The sequence below is a fragment of the Protopterus annectens genome, chromosome 9.part0 (genome assembly GCF_019279795.1).
Source record: "Protopterus annectens isolate FY-2018-M chromosome 9.part0, PAN1.0, whole genome shotgun sequence".
NCBI classification, from domain to species: domain Eukaryota; kingdom Metazoa; phylum Chordata; order Ceratodontiformes; family Protopteridae; genus Protopterus; species Protopterus annectens.
Window position 1 is genome coordinate 125886512 of NC_056743.1, and position 21373 is coordinate 125907884.

General features: G+C 37.2%; 1 protein-coding gene across 5 annotated transcripts in view; it reads right to left on the reverse strand.

Annotated features, from left to right (window-relative positions):
• Positions 1-21373, reverse strand: part of LOC122811078 (APAF1 interacting protein) — a 791984-nt gene that overhangs the window by 401731 nt on the left and 368880 nt on the right. Inside the window, exon 1 of one of the 5 annotated variants that reach the window (XM_044082646.1) lies at positions 9014-9085. The exons of 3 other annotated variants lie outside the window; for them this stretch is intronic. In XM_044082646.1, coding sequence (XP_043938581.1) covers positions 9014-9070 — 57 coding nt within the window. In that variant the 5' untranslated portion in view covers positions 9071-9085. Of the gene's footprint in view, positions 1-8998; positions 9086-21373 lie in introns of those variants that run through there. One more of the 5 variants, XM_044082645.1, reaches the window with a different exon arrangement.

Genomic DNA, 21373 nt, shown 5'->3' on the forward strand with positions numbered 1-21373 from the left:
CACAAAAACTACAGCAGTGTGTCTGTGCAACTTTGCATGCCTGCTCTCAGGGAAGAGTACAGCTGCCTCTGTGATATGCTGCAAGTACCTGCATTACTTCCACAGGATGGTAGGGTGCTCAACAGTGTGCCCAAACTACTCAGCTGAGAGATTCACAGTCTTGCAAACTGCATTCTAACGTGATCCATGACCATGGATTTTGGACATAACAATGCATGGCATTAAACTGGCAAACTGCAATTCACCTTACCTGAGAAGGATAAGCTGCTCTTCTTAGCAGCATGACTATGAATTCTGACCTTGGGTTTACACTCTGATTCTTGAATGGAGGTGAACACAGATATAGGGAGTACAAATATTTGTATATTCAGTACCTATGAGGATTATGGACACAGTGCAGTTTTTATAAAATTACCACCTTTCAAAATATAGGCAACAAAGCCCATTACTGGACTAATAAAAGGTGCCTAGGTGCTGCAGTCCACTAATGCTTTCTTTAGTAGGGTAGGGGTTAGACTGTGGGAATATGAGGCTAAAAATGTTTGTTTGCTCTTGGCAGTATACAGGCTGAAAAGGCACAGGTAATGTTGTATTAAGCTCAACCTAGGCCGTTCAAAGCAGGTCTATATTATTCGAACGAAAACTCACTTCAGCGAAACCCATTTGAGCAACACATATTAAGCGAATGTCTGAAATATTGCAAAAGTGAACGGAGATCACCATAGGGAATTCTTCCCTTTACTTCAATGGAGTGCGATCTCGGAGTTGGTATATTTAAGTTGCGGGGGTGTGGGGGGTGCAGGGGGGCTTACCCCCCTGGATAAAACAGTTAGTGATAGTTTTCTTGTGTTAAGATTTTTTTATTTTTGTTCTCCGATATTTGAGATATTCGCTCAATATATATTGCTCAAACTGGTTTCGCTGGTAAGTTTTCATTCGAATAATATAGATCCATTCAAAGGAATATTTTTTTTGTACTTTTATGGCATATAATTAAGTGTTTGATATTGCAAAGGAAAGGTCAGTTTGTTGAAATCCCAACCTCTGAACTCAATTTTTGTTAATACTGGTGAAAAGAATCAAAACTAAAGGTGAATTACAAATTTAATCAAAAACTGAAAACATAAGTAGAAACATACAGTAATCAGAGAAAATATCACAGTAGCACTACTAGTGCTTTGTTGGTAAGCTCTAGTAGTGCTACAGTGATAACAAAGCATTTCTGAGATGAGCAAGAGCTGAATGTAACAAATGTTCATTAGAGACTCATCTGTACGATTCCAAACTCAACTGTGTTAAATGCTTTGCCATAATAGAGACAGACACACACACACGTTCTTCCACTTATGCAACTGCGCGCACAGATGCGCGCACACACACACAGAACTTACCTACTGCAGTGATAACAGACCCACTCACACACATAGCTCTTCACTCCAGTTTAGCACAGTGCAGCTTGTCTTTGAATTTTTCTGTTGCGCTACTTAAATCAAGATGTGCATTACCAGGGTGAAGAAAGTGGATAGGTTCATAGGTAGGTACTAGGCTATCTGCCCGATGGCATTTATAAGCCTAGCCGGAATGTGTTGGCTTTCACTGGGCCCTTAGATTAGTTCCCAGTGCCTCTGTCCAGCACAGCCATTGAAGTGATCCCTGGGGTAAACTTTCTGTTTCCCATCCACTTGTCAAGGTTTCTCTTGAAGAGGGTTAGCGAGGATCTCTGCCTAATGTAGACTGGAATCTTGTCCTAGAGCATGGGAAGTCTCTGGGACAGGAATCTATCCCTCCAGCATGTCCTATTTATTGTTCTGGTGAGGTTTAGATCCCTGGAGCATGTGGCTTGAGGGGATATGGTTTTCTTTAGGTGGAGCATGTCCATCAATTCTGGGTTGGACATGGACTTGTATGTCAGGCAGAGATCACCTTTGAGTAGGTGGCATGCAACAGAGTACAGCTGGGGTTTCTTCAGTCGAGCTGCATAGGGCATCTGTTTGAGGCCAGTGATCCTCTTGGTGAGGAACTTCTGTGGTCTTTCCAGTTGTTTTGTAAGGTGCATCCCAAATGGAGCATTGTACTCTATGATGGGTCTGATGAGTGATGCGTAGAGGGGCCCAATCACCTCTTTCAATCTGGATGCAAACACTTTTGTGATTAGGTGGGCCACACAGAAGGATTTTCTAACCACTTTGGCAAAGTGATTATCAAAGGAGAGGTTACTATCTACTTGGGTCCTCAGATCCCTTATTACGTCTTCCGTATTTAGGGGGCTACTACTTATGTGGTAGTTTGTGGGTACTTTGTTTTTTCCAAAGGGGATGACTATGCACTTTTTGGCATTTAGCTTGAGGCCATGGTTTTGACACCAGGTATCTGTCTCAATGAGACCCTTTTGGAGGATGTCTGTGTTAGCCGGAGAGTCAATTATAACCTCTAGTTTGCAGTAGTCTGCGAACTTGGTCAGCCACAGTCCTCCTGTGCTTGCCTGTACCTCCGAGAAGTATATGCCAAACAGGAGGGGTTCTAGGACTGAGCCCTGGGGAATGCCACTCGTAACCGGTTTAGAGTCAGACCTAGCTCCTGCAACTCTTACAATGTGGGTTATGTCCGTAAGCCAGTTGGCAACCCATCTCATGACGTACGGGTTTATGTTCAGGCTGGTGAGCTTGTCTATAATACCTTAGTGGGGAATGGTGTCGAAGGCCTTTGCGAGATCTAGTTAGGCTGTGTGGATGACCTTTCCCTCGTCTATAGCCTTGGTAACTGTCTCAAAGTCCACCAGGTTTAGGAGGCATGATCTGCTCTTAACAAAGCCGAACTGGGTAGGGTCCAGTGTTTGAAGGTTCCCAATGTCTTTGTTAATGAGATCCATGATGATGCGCTCCATAGTTTTGCAGACCAAGCTAGTCAGGCTTATAGGGCAATAGTTCCTGGGGTCCGTTGTGGCTCCACCTTTGTGGAGCGGAATAACCATTGCTGTGCGCCACTCTGTGGGCATGTAGCCTGTGGAGAGGCTGAGTTTAAACAGTGTGTTTAGGTGAAGTGTTAGTTCATCTTTGAGCTCGTGTAGAACATAGCCTGGGACACCGTCTGGTCCCATTGATGCTGAGTTTTTGGCTTTGGAGAGGGCTGTTTTAACCTGAGCGTCTGTGATTTCAGGGGTACTACATTCTTCTGGTATAGTTATGGGCCCTTTTGGGGGTGAGAGGAGGGTGAAGTTTGCACTGAATCTGTCTGCCAGGATGTTGGATATATCGGTCTGTTTAGTGTATTTTGTGCCATTCTGCACTAACTCTGAGCAGATCTGAAAATTGCCACTTCGATTCTTGACATAGCAAAAGAATGCCTTGTGGTTATCCTTGGAGACCATGGCAATTTTTCTTTCGAAGCTAGCCTTGGATGCTTTTATGAGGGAACGTAGTTTCTTGTTGATACTGATCAGGGATATCGTCTTCCCTTCTTGGGATTTTACTCTTTTCTGTACTAGTTTCCTCCTCCTATTGTATAGATTGTTTATGGCAGGGGTCCACCAGACTGGTTTCCTTTTCTAGGAGTAGAGATTCTTGGTTTTGTTTGGGATAGCACGATCCATGCATTCTTGTAGGTGCCCATAGAGTGCATTAGTAAAGGATTTTGCAGCTTGGACAGCATTATCCTTTAGCATGGGGGCTTTGAAACTTCCCGCCCATTGGCAATTTAGCTATGCCACACATTTACATGGGGCAACATCCAGTAAGACCTCTGTAGAACTAAATGGCACAGCCTTCATGCCACTATAGCACTTCAGTGATCTTTGGCTTGCTACATCATAACGCACTAAACAATCCTACTAGAGACATCATTACACAGTGTGTTATGTTTCTGAATACCTCTCCCACAATTTTAAACACAGTTTTCTAGCCCACTTCTACACGGCCAATATCTACAATGCCTATAACCTTACCTCACTATACTAAGAGGTATTAACATGCAGAGAAAATGGATACTTACTGCCTTACAGAATTTGCTTCCTATATAGTAGTAGCAACAGACAGTTCCTCCATGTGTACATGAGTAAAGGAATCCTTAGGATAAAAACAAATGACTGGATGTAGTTGGTGCTCATGACAGTTTCGTACTCATCAGAGGTGACAGATTTCACCTGAAAACTACTAAAGATTGATAGGATTTAAGTGTGTATGCATTCACATACCTCTGAAAAATATTTGAGCAATTTAGGCTTCTCTTTCTCAGTCTGTCTATGCTTCCCATATTCTGACTCTGGGAAAACATGAACTGCTGAATCTTCTTACCTGTCATATGCTCTTCACAGATTACTGACCTCAGAATGCATATCACAATCCAGCTTTATAAGTCAATAGCCCTAGGGGTATTTTAAGCCCAGCTACGGAACATTCTCTGATCACAGGTCCCCCATCCTAAGTAAGATGTAAATGAATGCTGGTATGTATGCATGTGCAGTAAAACAGAAGCTTTCATGAAATGCACTGCATATCTATGCAAAGCAGCAACCCAGTAACTAGGATACTTTTCCACTGATGTATACTTTCCAAATATTGTTCCCCCTTGGAAGTCCACAGACTGCTAGAGCTGGCAAAGAACACCTGACAAGCGCAGTACAATGCAGCTATTACAAACTTCATATATGCAAGGTGTACTGGGGAGCATACTTTATGTCATTAGGAAGTGTTAAAAATTTTGAAATGCTCCCATAGCAAAATTAAACATGCATACATACATACAAATATTTCAAACACATGCATTAATGTCCTTTTAGCTTGCCAATATACCAAAACAGTTGTTCCCATAAGTGTCCAGGCTGTTCTTAAAAATAACCATAACAAGCACATGGCTGGAGTACTGTTAATTATTGTCTGGCAGATAAATCATGATGCAGCTAAGCCCCCAGGATTAAACGGGCATATATCCTTGGGACCCATTTTGAAAATGAGAACAGCAAAATTATAGTATGTTACGTAGATTATGTTTACTTGGGGTGCTCACCATAAACCAGTAATTCATTTCTAAGTATTTAACAACATTGGAGTGTATTTTATATTGTTGCATTACATATCATATATATATATATATATATATTTTTTTTTTTTTGTCTAGTTTTGTTGATTTTAAATATGGTTATATTGAATATGTAATGTGATTCCCCTTGCAAGAGGAAGTGATGTAATATCTTAATTATTAATAAATCGATTTTAAACATATTTAAGGGCTAGAAACATGTTGGCAGATGCTATTCTGAAGAAGTGTTATACTAGACGAAAGCTAAATAACAATAAACCTTGCCTTTGTACATGTTTAGCCTCAAGTGATTTGGGAGTGCCGTTACAGAAGTAAGTTGCCTGATGATGCTCTACTAATTTTTGATAACCACAAACATTCCCCAGAGGTAGTTGACTCTAAATGCCCTACATAATTGTATAAGATCTCTTAAATATCTGTAAGAGACACTGTACAAGTTCAGATATTTTAGTCTTTCATAATAACTTTCATTTTCATATCCATGGATGCTCTTGGTATATTTCTGCTGTACTCTTTACAGTTAACTCATGCTTGTTTTCTTATAAGATTCCCATATTATTATTCCATATTCAAGTCTGGGTCCAGTGTAATTAACAAAAATGATAATGGAAACATGAACTTAAGTTAAACTGCAGCTCACAACATATAAGCAAGGAACAAGTAAAAAGAGTAATGTAAAAAGTTTTAATGAAACAAAGCTTTCAGGTCAGAAACCCTTCATCAGTGTTGACATCAAAACAGACTACAAAATTTTGAAATGAATTCAAATATGCCACAGCCAATCAAAAACAACAAACAATTATCTTAAAGGCGCATTTTAAATAATCACAATATACATATTAAAAACTCCATACAAGACAAAGATATATATATATATATATATATATATATATACATATAAAGTATTCTATAAAAATAAAAAACAAAAAGCTAATTTTCATCATTGTAAGCAATTCTGTCTATATTTTAATATAGGCTTAATAGAGATCATATTATTTAAACCAGGCATCTGATCTGCCCATAGTATTAACATCCAATTACATTCTTCGAGTTCTAATTTATTATTTATATCAACTCGCCTTATTCCTTTATTAATATAGTCTATAACCCTAAAAGTAAAGCAATGTGATGAATCCTTCACTCACATTTCGCTAGGGCATTCAGTGTAACATTTCGTCGAATGTCTAAATTATGCTCTATAATTCTATCTTTAAGTCTTCTTAGAAGGCAGTGCACTGTTCACATGCTATCAAATAAACAATTTTAGTAGCATTGCAGGTAGCAGTGCACTTGAAATCAAACTTTGCCAGTCTTAGAATGTAAAAAAAAACAACATCCATGTTGATATAGGCACAGCAGCAGCAATTATAACAGGGTTGAGTTCCATTTCTCCCTTTCTGTGTTATATTTGATCTCATGTCTTTGTAGCACAACTGTTGTTTCAAATTTATACAATTTCTGTAAACAAACATTGGGGTATCATTAATTAAATGTTGGAGCTCTGTAAGTGCTCATAATGTACCCCATTTGTCAGATATCACTTTCTTAATCTCTGGCGTGCTTCTACTAGAAGTCATGACACATCTTTTGGGGGTCTGAGTTGTATTAGGGGCATTCACAGTCCTATCATTACTCTCTGTTCCTATACAGAAATATGGACTGGCTTCATTGTCTCTCAATGCTGTAACTTCATCAGAACAGTGGGAAAGTATATTAAGGTCATAGCCCCTCTTACAGAATAATCTTGTCATTTCCATAATTTGTTGTTGGTAAATACGTATATCAGTGTTTAATCTACTCAAACGTAACATTTGTGTCTTTATTATTCCTTTAAATATATGTGGGGCATGCAAACTCTTCTTATGCAGATATTTTCTTACCATAGATTGGTTTTCTGTATACTGATGTGTGCATGTGGATACCATCATAATGTAGGGTAACATCCAAAAAGTTAACTTTTTCAAATAAAGAAATCATTGTAAATCTTAAGAATTCAGTACTAGTAAGTATTTAAATATTCAACATACTGATTCAATTCATCTTGTTGCCATTCCAAATAAAGAACACATCATCCACAAAACTCTTGAGGAAGCATACCTTATTTGAGACTTGTACATTAGAATTAAAAATGGTATCACATTCCCAATTGATCAATACCAAGATGACATAGGTATTCACTACAGATGTGCCCATAGCAACCCCCAGATGTCTGACTGGAGTATTTATTATCAAATATAAAAATATTATTCTCCAGTACTACTTCTAAAAGTTCACAAATTGTTTCAATTTGACATCCTGTTAGCTCATCCTTTTCTGACAATAATGTTCTAATAGGTGATAATCCATATGCATTGGGTATGACAGTAAAGAGAGACTAGACATCCATCACTACCATAATAAAGGCATCACCATTTTTATTTCTAAATCATGAATATAGCTGTTTCAAGAAATCTGCTGTGTCTTTTATGTAACCTTTCACATTTGTTAGATAAGGAGAGAGAACAATTTGTAAATAAAAAGAGGTATTGGCTCCATAAGCCAGCCTCTTCCAGAAACTATTGGCCTCATTGGTGGAGTGTCTGAGAATTTATGGATTTTAGGCAGGCTATATAGTACAGGTATAACAGGGGAATGGACTGTAAAGTAATTAAAAATATCATTCATAGCTTGTAGGTCATATACAACCATACTGATGTGGCTAATTACCTTATTAACATCAGAAAATGAAATTTCTCTAAAGTACTATTATCAGACAGTAGTGTGTACACAGACGAAAAATAATCATTTCTGTTCATAGTTACAATAGAACCACCCCTGTCAGCTTCTTTGATAATATCAACATTTTTCACTTCTAAAAAGGCTTTATGTTCTTCAGCTGATAATGTATAAAACTTACTATACTACAGGATGGCTATTGGGGATAAAAGTACTTCTACGTTTACAAGTCCTAGCAGAAGCATCTAAGGTATTCCTAAAAATTAACTTCAAATCTAGCACATGTATAAATAATTTCAGATCAGTCATACTCTCTACATTCGCTGGAATAAAGTGCAAAGCTTTTACAAGTAGTGAAATAGCAGATGTTGATAGTTCGATGTTCGACAAATTCACAACAGGGCACAGTCTAGGCCTTATTTCTGTCCTTTATTGCTCAAACAAGGTCCACTCTGGCTCCTCTCCCTCTTCTGGACTGAGCGGCCTCTCGATGCATTCCGTTGTACTACACGTACTTGCTCTGGTAACTTCAATCAAACCATCTGTTGTGAAGGCTGAAAAACTATGGGCGGTTTCTTTGAGGATTGTTTAGCCGATGAATTGGTATTAAGGGTGGTGCTGGGCAAATTTGTGTCTCTGATAGATTCTACAGACAATTGGAAAAACAGAGGATTTTCACCTTAAACTGTGACTAATGAATTCAGCTCATTTGTAGATTGTTGTATTGGTGAGCCAACTGCCTTCGATTGCATCTCTTGATATGCTAGTTACATCTGAAGTATGCCTTGAGCTTACTGCAGATGTAGAGCTCATGTTTGGGCTATTTAATTGATTGCTATCTTTTCCCACCTTTATTATAATGGGGCCAAGAAAAAATGTGACCAATAATGAAATCATTAATGTCCGTTTGCAGCTTATGCCGCTTTATACCCTCCAATTTCCAATCATATTTATGCAGTCTTTCAAGTATAACATCGTACTCTTTAGCGGACATAGCAAAGGCAGGCATGGAGGAAACCTCACTTTACAGTGTATTAATGTCCTGTTGCATTTCATTTTCAAAGTTTAAAAAATAGTCATTCATCAGGTACATATAATCAAGTCCCAGTTTTATTTTTAATTCTTGCCATTTTTTCAAAAGCATAGGGTAGGTATTGCCATAAAAGGGCATTTTGAGCACTCTTAAGCCTCTTGGCACAATACCTAGCTCCAGATACACAGAAAAACTAAAATGTTGCTACTGCAGTACCTTAAATTTCTCTACCTTACATTCCAGTTTGATCAGCATTGTAGTGAAATCACTTCCACGATTAACAACCATCTGTTGTTGAGTGCCACTGCTGGAAACCATAAGGGAGAGCAAGGGATTAAGTTGTCCCAATAACAGGTCATTCAAGCGCCAACTCATAATAAAAGAATAAAGATATAGGAGTCAGAGTACGTACTAAATTTTCCAAAAACTAAGTGAAGCAGCTGTGAAACAATACGCTTGTAGGATAAAGTTACGTCTTAAGAACAAGTAGACAGTCAATGATAATAATAGAAACACGATCTTAAGTTAAAATTGCAGCTTACAAAATATAAGCAAGGAACAAGTAAATCGAGTAACATAAAAAGTTTTAATGAAACAAAGCTTCACAAAGCAATACGTGAGTGAAACAGATTCATCACATTGATTTACCTTTAGGGTCATAAACTATATTAGTAAAGTAATTGGGAAAGGTGATATAAATAATAAATTAGAAATAGAAGAATATAAGTGGATATTAATACTCTGTGCAAATCAGATGCCTGGTTTAAATATGATTTCTATTAAGCCTATACTAAAATACAGACAGAATTGCTTACAATGATGAAAATTAACTTTATTTTTAGAGAATACTTTTTTATATGTATTATATATATATCTTTATACCTTATCTGGAGTTTATATATATATATATATATATAATGATTATTTAAAATGTGCCTTTAAGATAATTTTGTTGTTTGTGATTGGCTGTGACATATTTGAATTAATTTAAATATTTTGTAGTAGGTTTTGATGTTAACACTGATGAAGGGTTTTTGACCTGAAAGCTTTGTTTGATTAAAACTTTTTACACTACTCGGTTTACTTGTCCCTTAATTAACAAAAATGACATAATTTCTAATTTTCTAAACTTTATAAATCTTTTTATACAACCTACAGTTCTACAACTATCATTAACCAATTGGTTGAAATGATTACAAAATCTCAAAACTGGATCTACCCAAATACCCAGGTCCTTAAATGACTCTATAGTTTCAATCACTGTGTGCTGTATTAAATAGTCACTTTTCAATTTATGTCTCCCAAATCTCATATGCTTATTTTTTTGATGTATTTATTTGTGGAGCTTTTCTCCCCGGGCCTCCGCTGAAAATGGGCCCACGTCCAGTCGGACACTCCCGGTCAAAAAAATTAAATAAATAAATTTATCAGCATATTATTCTCCTGTGCCCAAACGGTCAACTTAAGTCCTTTGCAGACATGCCCTACCTGTAGCACATGTATTCAGTTTACCCTGTTTCAGGTCATCTACATAGACTGCAGAACACCTCAGATGAAAAAAGCAGGTCTGAGGGATACACTCTAAACAAGTAAGGGCTTAGGACAGACATCCTGACTGTAACCAAGAATTTCACCTGTCCAATTGTTGCATGATACGTGCCATGTCCTATAAGCCATGCAGCTATCTAGAAAGAGTAGATCAATACTTAGTTCTAATTTATTGATCAGTGTTTTGTGTATGACCATGTCAAATGCTAAAGTTAAATCTATAAAAATGACAGCACACTTTTTCAATTCATATCTAATATGTCATATAACATCTTGTTACAAGTAGCAATAGATCTATTTTTAACATATGCCTACTGATATATGGTTTCATGTCCCAAGCTTTCCAATTATGACAATAACTTATCCAATATTATCTTCTACATTATATTTCCACAACATGAAAGTACACTTAAGGCTCTCTATGACTCTGGGTTTGTTTTACTCCCCTTTCCCTTAAAGACAGGTTTAATATATACATACTGTATCGCCAATCTTGAGGAATTGCCTCATATTTATATGACCTAGTCAATACTATATATAATGGTACTACAAGTTCTTGCTGAAGTGTTCGCTGGTCATTATTACTAATACTGTCCCCTTCATGTGCTTTATTGGGATCCAGTTTGCATAGTTCTTTTTCAATATAATCCAATTCTAGTATCTGAGATGACCTGGATGGCACTAGAACAACTTATCACTCCTTTCTGAAGCCAGACTGTTTTGCAAGAGATTCAGTAAATATATCTATAATATGTTATGTCTGACAATAAATTTTAGAATCTACACAGTTTATCAAATTGTACGTCTTTATTCTTTCTACATATTATGTATCTATAAAATTGTTTCCCATTATGCTCAATATCTTTATATACATTTTTTTTTTCAAAATTTTCTTGATCTTGTTTCACACAATGTTTAATGTATCTGTCCAGCTTGTTTATTTCAGTGTGGCCCAGTGGTGCAGCAATTAATGTTGTCACCTAACAGCAAGAGGTTCTCAGGTTTGATTCTTGGCTGGGGTGCCTTCTGAGTGGAGTATGTATGTCTTCCCTGCATTCATGTGGGTTTCCTTTGGGTACTCGGGTTTCTTCCCACATTTCCAAAGACGCAAGTCTGTAGCATTTCTCCCTGTGCCTGTGCTGAAAATAGGTTCTGTCCTAGTCAGACTTACGTGGCCAACAAATTTTACACAAACAAAAATTCAGCTTTAAAGGTTGTACTTCAACCTCTTTTCCACTTTTTATATTTTTTGTCTCTCACCTTAATCAAGTATCTTGTTCTTATGGAAATATATTCCCCTGACATTTTATGCCTATATCCTGATGTTAAATATTTTTTGATTTTTTTTTTTTTGCACTCAATTTCTCTTTCAAAACTTTCCGCTTTCTTTCTGCAGTTTTTCCATTGAATGTATCACACCAATTAGTTTTACAGTGGCTGTCTTGGTTCCATATAATCTGTAATCCTTTGTGCACTGGTTTAGACTGCAATTTGGCAGAATTATCTAGCAACAAATTAATCTTTATAACCCCATGATCATGGCATATAAGCAGTGTTAAAACTTATGAAGTAACAGAAATTTCTTTAGGCACACAAACAATGTCTAGTATGTTCTATTCTCTGGTAGGTTTTCTTACAATCTGAAGCAACTGTTGTTCCTGAACAAACTTTGCAAATAATTTCCTTACTAATGTTGTTTAATTATTATTACAGTCAGTTTCTAGCAAATTTAAGTCCCTAGCCACAGTCATTCTTCCCTCCTGTGTTTCATGCAAGAAATGTCTCTAGGTCATCAGCACTTGACTTTGGTAGTCTGGACACTTCAACAATTGTTATCCATTCCAGGGATGTCACAGTTAGATTTTCTATAGTATTGGTGCTATCACTGAACATGCAATAATCACAGGTCTCATTACTATTTTAACCCCTATCAAAACACATCTACCACATATTCTGTTAGAATGTCTGTTCCAGTAAAAATATTGTAAAATATCAGCTATAAAAATTCTCTTCTCTGATCCTGACAAATACATGCCATCCTGTCTAAACACATGTGCACACAAACTTTGGTTTGAATGCTTTACACATTTCCATTTTTAAAATAGGACATTTCTTTTTTAATTTATGTATTTACTCCCAAAATCTTTTCCTTCATGATGACCAGTCTCCTTTATATATGTTGTTGTGTCTTTTGGCTTTTCCCGGTTAAGGGTCGCCACAGCGGAACTCCGGTCCTCTAATGATTGGCAGTAGATTTTTACGTGCCGAGTTGCCAGCCCTGACCCACAACCTTCAACGAAGGTACGCCCATTCACACATCTCCACGCAGAAGACACTCTAGCTGAGAATCGAACAAGACGTCTTACTGTGAGGTGACAACGCTACGGCAGCACCACCACCGCAGATAAAAAAGCCCACATGTACTGCTGCTATGTGCTATGCTTGGCATGCAGCAGTTCCAGTCTTTCCTTCATTGGCTTGCATTTGAGACAGTGAGACTGTAGCTGCTGCACGCATGACATCCAGGAATTTTCACATAGAGATTTCCATTCTTGTTTTTTTAAACAGATCAGGCAGACTTGGTATAAGCAGGGACTCCGACTCTTCTCGTCTATTGCTGAAGTGAAGCTGTTTTTTACATAAACATTATTTGGAGAGAACAGCGGTATCTAATGCTGTGTGTGTGTGTGTAAAATGATATCCCAGTTAGGAAACATTGCCAATTAAGGTGTGTTAATGTCTGATATGTCCCAGGTAGGGGGCACTGTCTAGTTAAGTGAATTGCTCAAAGTAAAACCCTGTACCTTAATTACCACATGCAAGAGCTTTAGTCTTCCACATAAACTGCTAGACCTCATTTAACTTCTTATCTTTTGGTAAATCGACAGTCAGTCTTAGTTATTGTGGTTAACAAAATACATGTTGATGAAAAACTTGTTTCTCTGTTAAATTAAGTGATTCAGATTAGCTTGCTCTTGCATCTCCAGTTTTACAGAACATCTCTGGCCTTGCCTTATATTTATGTCCTGTCCTTGAGGATGTCGCTTACTGAGACGGTGCTTTATGGCAACTATAAATATGGGCTAGGCTCCTCAGTGGTCTTCTGGACTGCAAGCCTTGTAACTACCTATGAACCAGAGTACTTACAGGGTAAATGAATGAAAGTGATTGTAATACACAGGAGCATAATCATATGAGCCATGTTCTTTAGATGTGATCCTTGGTTTCCTTGTTCAGGTGTATACTGACAGTGTATTTATTTAGATGTGAATACATTAGACATTACGAAGGTTACAAGTTTAATGTTAATATTTTAACTATGAATACATTTTCAGTTTAGCTTGTTTTTTTTTCTTATTATTATTTGCAGGCACAGAGGTATCAAATCTGAGCTATAACAGTCGGTCTAGCACTTAGTGCAGATGAGTATGGCTATGAGCTGTTCAACAGATGCATTCTTTAGTACATGGTTTGATTCAGTCTTCTGTGTGACTCTACCGAGTTATTTCACCAGACAGTACTCCTAGTCTGCTCCTGAAAAGGGACACAATGTTCATTGGGCTGTCCCAGACTGTTACAAAATGTGTTACACATCTGTCTTTTGAATTCCCATACCCTTCACATTTATGCCAGTTAGTACTTGACTATATGACATTTGAGTATGAATGCTAGCATGTATCTTGCAGTTTAATGAGTTGCCAGATGCCTTTTCAGTAAATATGACTTTTGAGGGAAGAGATATTTACTGCTGCTCAAGCTAAGTCTGTTTTCAGTGTGATTGTTTTGTTTACAAAATGGCTGCCAGTGCTTTTTTTCCATAAAACTTGAAATAAAAGTTTTAAATAAAATCTAAATCTCTACAATAATTGTAAAAGTACAGAAGAAAATAGTATGTACACGGACAGATTTGAACAGTATTTACAATAAGTGCAAAGAGACAGCCAAGTAATAGTATTACTGGAATGGCTGGTGGAGGCCTAATTCATTACCCTGCATAGGGCCCAATTTGTGTACATTCTGGCTTTCTAGGCTCTGGAGGTGTATGCTGCAACAATACAGCATTACTAGTCATTCAGTACTCAGACCTGTACTGAGCAATGTCAGAGGGGATAGCTACTCTTGATGGCCGAGAAGAGACAGGGAGGTCAAAAGTGAGATGCATATGTCCTGCAAAAATGTATGTGCCCTAAAAACAGTATGCAGTAATATTTTTGATTTTTGTATGGCTTGCAGGTTGTTGGATAAAAGCTGCCGCTGCATTTATATATTGTCTTCAATTGTTTTGCTTTATTCACTGTACTAAAAAATAAAGTAATTCATTAATAAGCCTGGATTGTATTGTTAAATTTTAGTAACAAATGTTTGCAGTACCCTCTTCAGAGCCTCCAGCAACTATATAGGGGCTGACATTTGTCAAGCCATATGCAGTGAATTATTTAGAGTGATGATCAGAACAATCTGATTTTTAGCATCCATCACGTAGTCATTGTTACATATTACTGTGATAAGTTTTCTCTACAAGACCAGATTGTAAAGGATTTCTACATTTGGTTTAAAACTGCCACTCTTCCAGTTAGCAGAGGCAACAAAGGTTACAACTTGTTAATGAGGAGCTTCCTGTGACAAGGGTGCAGGGTTTGAATCTTTTCACCTTCATTTACCTACTGTGTGTCACTGAAGAAGTCACTTAAACTGACTGTGCTTTAGAGCAATTGGGAATTTGGGCTAAACTCCTTAATGGTTGCCAGGACTACATGCCTAGCAACTATGAACCTGTTGTCACAGTTTGCCAGCCACTGCTTGTTGCATAGTTGATCTAGCTCAGGAAATGTTATGGCAGTATCACCTGAACATCATTTTTTTAATGTAACATAGACAATTTATTCTTCAAGGGCAGCATGTACTGCATTTGTAGATAAAGTACTGAAACATTTGGTGGCAGCAATCTCTGCATAACTAAGCAGCTTGCTTTAATGTGGATTTACTAAACTAAATGTACAATCTTCACAAAAGTAAAAGCTGAGTTAGCATATGTTATCAGATGGTTAATATTTACTATCCTCTCAAACATTCCTATTTAAACTATGCTACACATGGCCAACTGTTATTGTAGGATAGTAATGATCTCTATACAATTTTATGTAATTCATCCTTAAAGTATACGTACTTTATTACTTCATAACAAATAAGGGATGTTCGCAGTCAAAGTGGCTATAACTGCTGGTGGGGGCTACTTATAGATGAAACTACTTTATGGTCTTACGATCTGGTCATTTTTAAACTTTCTTTAATCTGAATTTGCAGGACTAGTGTGCATGTGAGTGTGAATTATGTTGGAATGCTTTGGCTACTCCGAGTTTATATGAAGCAAATTTGAAATATGCGACTTTAGTCAATACTATCATTACTAATTTGTGACAGACATCTGAGAACAATGTCAGCACTGTAGCTACAACTACTATGTTTAGAGAATGTTTGTGGATAAAAACAACTAATGAGATGATAAATTAAACAAATTAATTGGTCTGTTTTTGCAGGACTAGTGTGCATTTGTGTAAAGCAAATTGGAATATGTTACTGTGGCCATTTTTATCACACTCAGATATAATATGTGTATACAATGTGACCATAACTACTGAGTATAGACACTGGTGGATTATAATGACAGCAGTCTCAGTGGTCTTTTATGTTTGAAATATTCTGAAATGGATATGTTTTCCGTTATATGTTCATACATTTTGTTTCACTACTTATTGGAAAATATGTTCAAAACAAAGAATTTAAGATACACGCTCCAACAAATGTACTAAAGAAAAATGTAACTTAAAACATTCAGGAAGGGGAATCACAGAACCCATGCAAAAACAAGATGCATTAAAAATGTATTCATAGTTAAAATATTAACATTAAACTCAGACTTCAAGCTGTCTAATTTATTCACAGCTAAATAGTTAGTGCACTGTCTTAAAAATGTCTGCAAGGAGTGTATTGTGTGAAAACAGCCCAGGGCCCTGGGTATATTTTATTTCCGACTGGCCAGATGCATTTTCAATGAATGCGAGTTTCAAAAGAATAGAAGTTTACTGTTGCTCTTGCTAAGTGCATAATCATTGCAAGAATATTTTAACAAATAGCCATCAATGTTTGTCTTTTACAATCTGAAATACTTTTCAAATTAAATCCAAATCTCTTTAGTTGTTATAAAAGTAAAGAAAAAAATAGCATGCTCAAACAGGTTTCAACATTGTTTACAGTAAATGGGAGGGGAAGTAATGGGACACTGGAAATGCCGGGAGGGGGTCCTAGTCCATTACCCTGCCTGGAGCCACATTTGACCATGATCCAACTCTGCTGAATGCCTGCAGTTTCAATTGCTATTGAATGATTTTCTTTTCCAACAAGCTGTTAAAATATCAATCTATGTTATCCTTCAGTACTTTGTGTAAAACATCAGTAGAATGTTTTTTGAAGTTTTCACAATTCAAGCTGTGTTGACTTTATTTTTAATAGCCAAAGCATACTCGTACAGAAAAAAGAAATCAGATTTTATAGATTTCTTTAATATACTGTTTATACAGGACAATCTACCATTTTTGAAAAAAAAATCCTTTTTAATCTGTGCGCCAAATTAGTAAATGAAATTCTGCCTCACATAAAGCAACAGTATGAAAGTCCAAGGTTATGTCTGGAATGCATAACACAGAAGGAGACACTGCTACTCATGTATTAAAATCTAAAACTGTTAAAACATAACTAAGAACACTTTTTTTCATGAACCATTTCTGTTAAGAAGGATAAAGTCCTGACCCAGGATGGAACAAAAGTCTGGGTGCTGATGTAGCTTGCAGCAGAGGCGAGACTGCATGGCTGACACTGGTTTGACCACATCAGAGAAGAAATTAACCCAGTCCACTGCTGCTCTTATAAAATGTCAAAAAGTTGATGTAATAACATGCATTTTCTGAAGCATAGGAAGTTTGAAACTCAAATGCCAGGTATTATTTAATTCCTTAAAAAAATGTTATAAGGAATAGACTAAAAATATAATGCAAAAATATAGGCAGCTTGAGAAATTCTGGATTGGGAGCAGTATGAGCAGCACAAAGGACCAGAATGTGTGCAGTGATCCCCCAAGCAGTGCAGCATTGCTGTAGCCAGATTACAGTGCATGTACTGAAGCATGCAGGTGTGATTAGGCTGTCTTATTTCAGCAGAGAGGATGTCAGACCCACAAGGAGTGAATAGTTAGGGCCAGCATAAGAAAACTCTTTATAGCCATCTGGGTGATGGCCTCATCGCAATCAATTCTAAACTCATAAGTGAAGAATGCATGAGGAGATAGATTACACAAGTCAATGACGGTCAGCAAGTAAAACAGACAAAAAGTTTTACTACAAACCATCATTTCCTGAGAACAAAACCAAGAATGCCTTACTTTAAGAAGCCCAAGCTTCGGCTTGTTTTGGGACATACAACTTTCATTAAAATCTCCCATGATACCTAGAACTAAATGCAGCAATATATCAAAAATTAACAGAATGTGTCTGATTTAGAACAAAATGAATGGGACATCTTGCCAATGAGTACACTTTTCAGCCCTTTAAAAATGTTGGTTAACTGGTCAACAGCAACACGCATACAGATGTTAAGGGTTTTGTGCGATCTTGTAAATTTTTCTTGTGAAGATATCCTATATTAAGGGTTGATGTCACCCATATCAGTGCATTTAAATATAATTTTCAGAAATGCTGGTCATTTACAGAAACTTGTGATTCTCTTTTGCTGATTGTGGAGATCCTCCAGTAGTCTGCGCAATATTTAATCAGTTTTCTGTCTGTATTTATTACACTGGTAAGACAGCTGTTATTACAATGTTTGTTGTATATTAGTCTATTTGCCTGTTGTCACCACTTGATTACAGTATATATAAAAAAAAAAATCGAGTGATAACCTATTAAATGCGACTATATGTGGCATATGTACTGCATTTGCAAAAACTGCCATGTGCCTCTGTCCCAGGATGTGTCTGAAAATGGTCCTCGGATGAGCCTGCCAACCCAGTTAATAAAAAAAAAATAAATATAAAAACACACACATTTTCTATATAAGCAGCATTATCTACACGCAAATTGTGGCACTTTGTAATGTTTTCACATACTCTCCCACTGAGTGAGTAACATATCCCCATATGAGTGGGCCAAAAAGTTCAACTTTCCTATTGAGTAAGCAAACACATCTTTTCCCCCAACATCCATTATATAAAGTTCCTTTATGTCTTTTCAATCACTTTTAATCAAGTATATTACTACTGCCAAACGGTCAGTCCTCCATGAACACGATTTCAGTAGATTAGTTCCCTCTGGTCTTTCTGGGCAGCCACGGTGGTGCAGCAGTTAGCGTTGTTGCCTCACAGTAAGAGGTTCTCTGGTTTGATTCTCGGCTGGAGTGCCTTCCATATGGAGTCTGCATGTCGTCGCGTGGGTTTCCTCCGGGTGCTCCGGTTTACTCCCACATCCCAAAGATGTGCTGTAGGTGGATTGGACACTAAATTGGCCCTAGGTGTGACTGTGTGCCTTCTTTGGAAGGATGGGCGCCGGGCTGACAGCTCAACACTGTAAAGTCCACTGCCAATCATGAGCAGACAGGTGATCCGCTGTGGTGGCCCCTACCCAGGAGAAGTTCCCTCTGGTCTTTCTCATACTACAGTTTTAAATTAGGAGTTATGTTAATGACATCTGCTTCCATAGTAGATCTCTGACTTATAATCAGTGAAGCAGAAGTGTCCGTGACTGACAAAATGGACTGGTCTTCTAACTGTGAAAGCTGGCACTGCCTTGTGGTCAAGTAACTAGAAGAAAATGTGTTATAAGCGAATGAATGTTATAACTGAAAGTAGGTATTTTGTACAGGAATACCATGCCCTTCCTGGTCTTCAACTAAAATAGTTAATAGTAATAGAAACATTGATTTCACGACTTTAATGAATCTGTTCTCAAGAAGCAAAATTTCATGTACAGCTTGACATATATAGTATTTTCATTTTTGCACAGAAATAGTGAATAAAAGCCAGAATTCCACATAGAGGCTCTAAATATGAGTTAAACAAAGAAGTTATAAAAATACTGTTTTCCTTTGGCAATACAGCCAATTGCTCCACCTTATCTGGCAGAAGCACTTGTACATTTGCCCTCAATGGGATATAGTCTCACCTGTTTTGGTAGCATTAGTTTTTCAGCCCTAGCTCAAAAAAAAAAAAAGATGGATAATTAGGTGTAGTTATAGGCCCTATCACTTCTTCCAGCTAATTGGCTATACTATAGCACCGGACATCTTCAGAAGTGCATCACTGTTGGTAGAGATATACAGAGGGGAGGACAGCATGCAAACGTAATGCATAATCCTTCAGGATGTTGGAAAATTATTTTAACAAATCTAATATATTTACTTTTCAGGAACCTAAACAGTTTACAGCCATCAGTAGGCAAAATAGTCAGTACAATAAATTTTGTGCCCAAAATTATAATAAACAAACTTGCTCTGAAATTTTCAGCTATTTTGCTAAACTGAAGAAAACACAGAATAGGGTTGCTGAAGACCCTTTAACATCAAATTATTACAACTTTAAGTTATAACTTGCTGTATATCAGTATTTCACTGAACACAAGTTCAGCAATTAAAAAGAAAGGAAAACAGCAATACATAGCATGTTATAAGGAGGGAGCTACTCATATAGCTTATCCTGCTGTTACCTTAACTGATAAAACAGCCTGTTCTTGTTTCAGCATTCCCTACTGATAACTTTGGAGAAGTATATGCATCATAACAAGCACAATAAAAAATTAAGATGAAAACTAGTTCCATTGCAAGAAATGGATAATAAACCAAGAACCCATGTTTCATGCTGATACAGTACTTTCAGAATGAAACAATAAAAAGTAAGCTTTCCTGTGTGAAAGACAGAAGGAAGAACTCAGATCATACTGCATTGTTAAAAATCAGCAGAGTTTTTGAAAGTGCAATTAGATTATACTAGCTCTGCTAACAAGGCTGACTACAAATTTGTGGCATAGCACCAGTAAACAACTTTTTTGGTCCGTTGCAGGCTTTTAAACAATCTGTGGTGAAACCGCAACTAAATATGTGCCTATAGTATTTCTGAATCTAAGTTATTTGCCTCGGTTTTCTTCAAGATGGAGAATTATACTGACCAACGTCAAAGTAAACGTTACGGTCATTTAGACACACAAGTGCAGGCTAAATTAAATTGCTTTGCTTCTAGCTCAATGTGCAGACCAAAAACATATAAAAATATAATATAACTATAAAAACAGAACTACAGACTCTATATAGGACATGAACATTGACAACACCAGGACATAAACATAATTACAATTTTTGTATGTCTATCTATAGCAGCACTTAGTATTGCACAGTAGATGTTGCACTTAAAAGGAGTGATAGACTAGAGACCATGTTATCCCCTTGCATGGAATGTAGCCTGTATTTCAAGTTATTGCACAAAAAGTAATAAGCATTCATTGAGCTATTGAACAAGTGAAAAAACTTAGTATCGACTTATTGCACTTTAAGATATTTCCTTCAGCCGGCGTGGCCACTGACTAGGTGACCTGTTGGCTTGCCTTGCTACTCAAGTTTAACAGTCCAATGGCCTGAGGAAAGAAGGTTTTTCTGAATCTAGTCGTTTTACAATGTATGCTTCTATGGCACTTGCTCAAAGACAAGCAGGAGAATAGTCCCTGAGCCGGTTGGGTATGGTCTTTAACAATCTTTGTGGCTCCTGTAAGACACCATGCAGAATGCAGATCCTGTGTAGATGCAAGCATAGACCTAGTTATTCCCTCTGCCACTTTCACCACCCTTTGGAGAGTCTTATGATCCATGCCCTTGCAGCTTCCATACCATACTGTGATATTGCTTGTCAAGATGCCTTCAATGATGGCTCTGTAGAAGGTTATGAGCAGCGAAGATGGGAGGTTTGCTCTCTTCAACCTGCATAGGAAGTGGAGTCTTTATTGTGCTTCC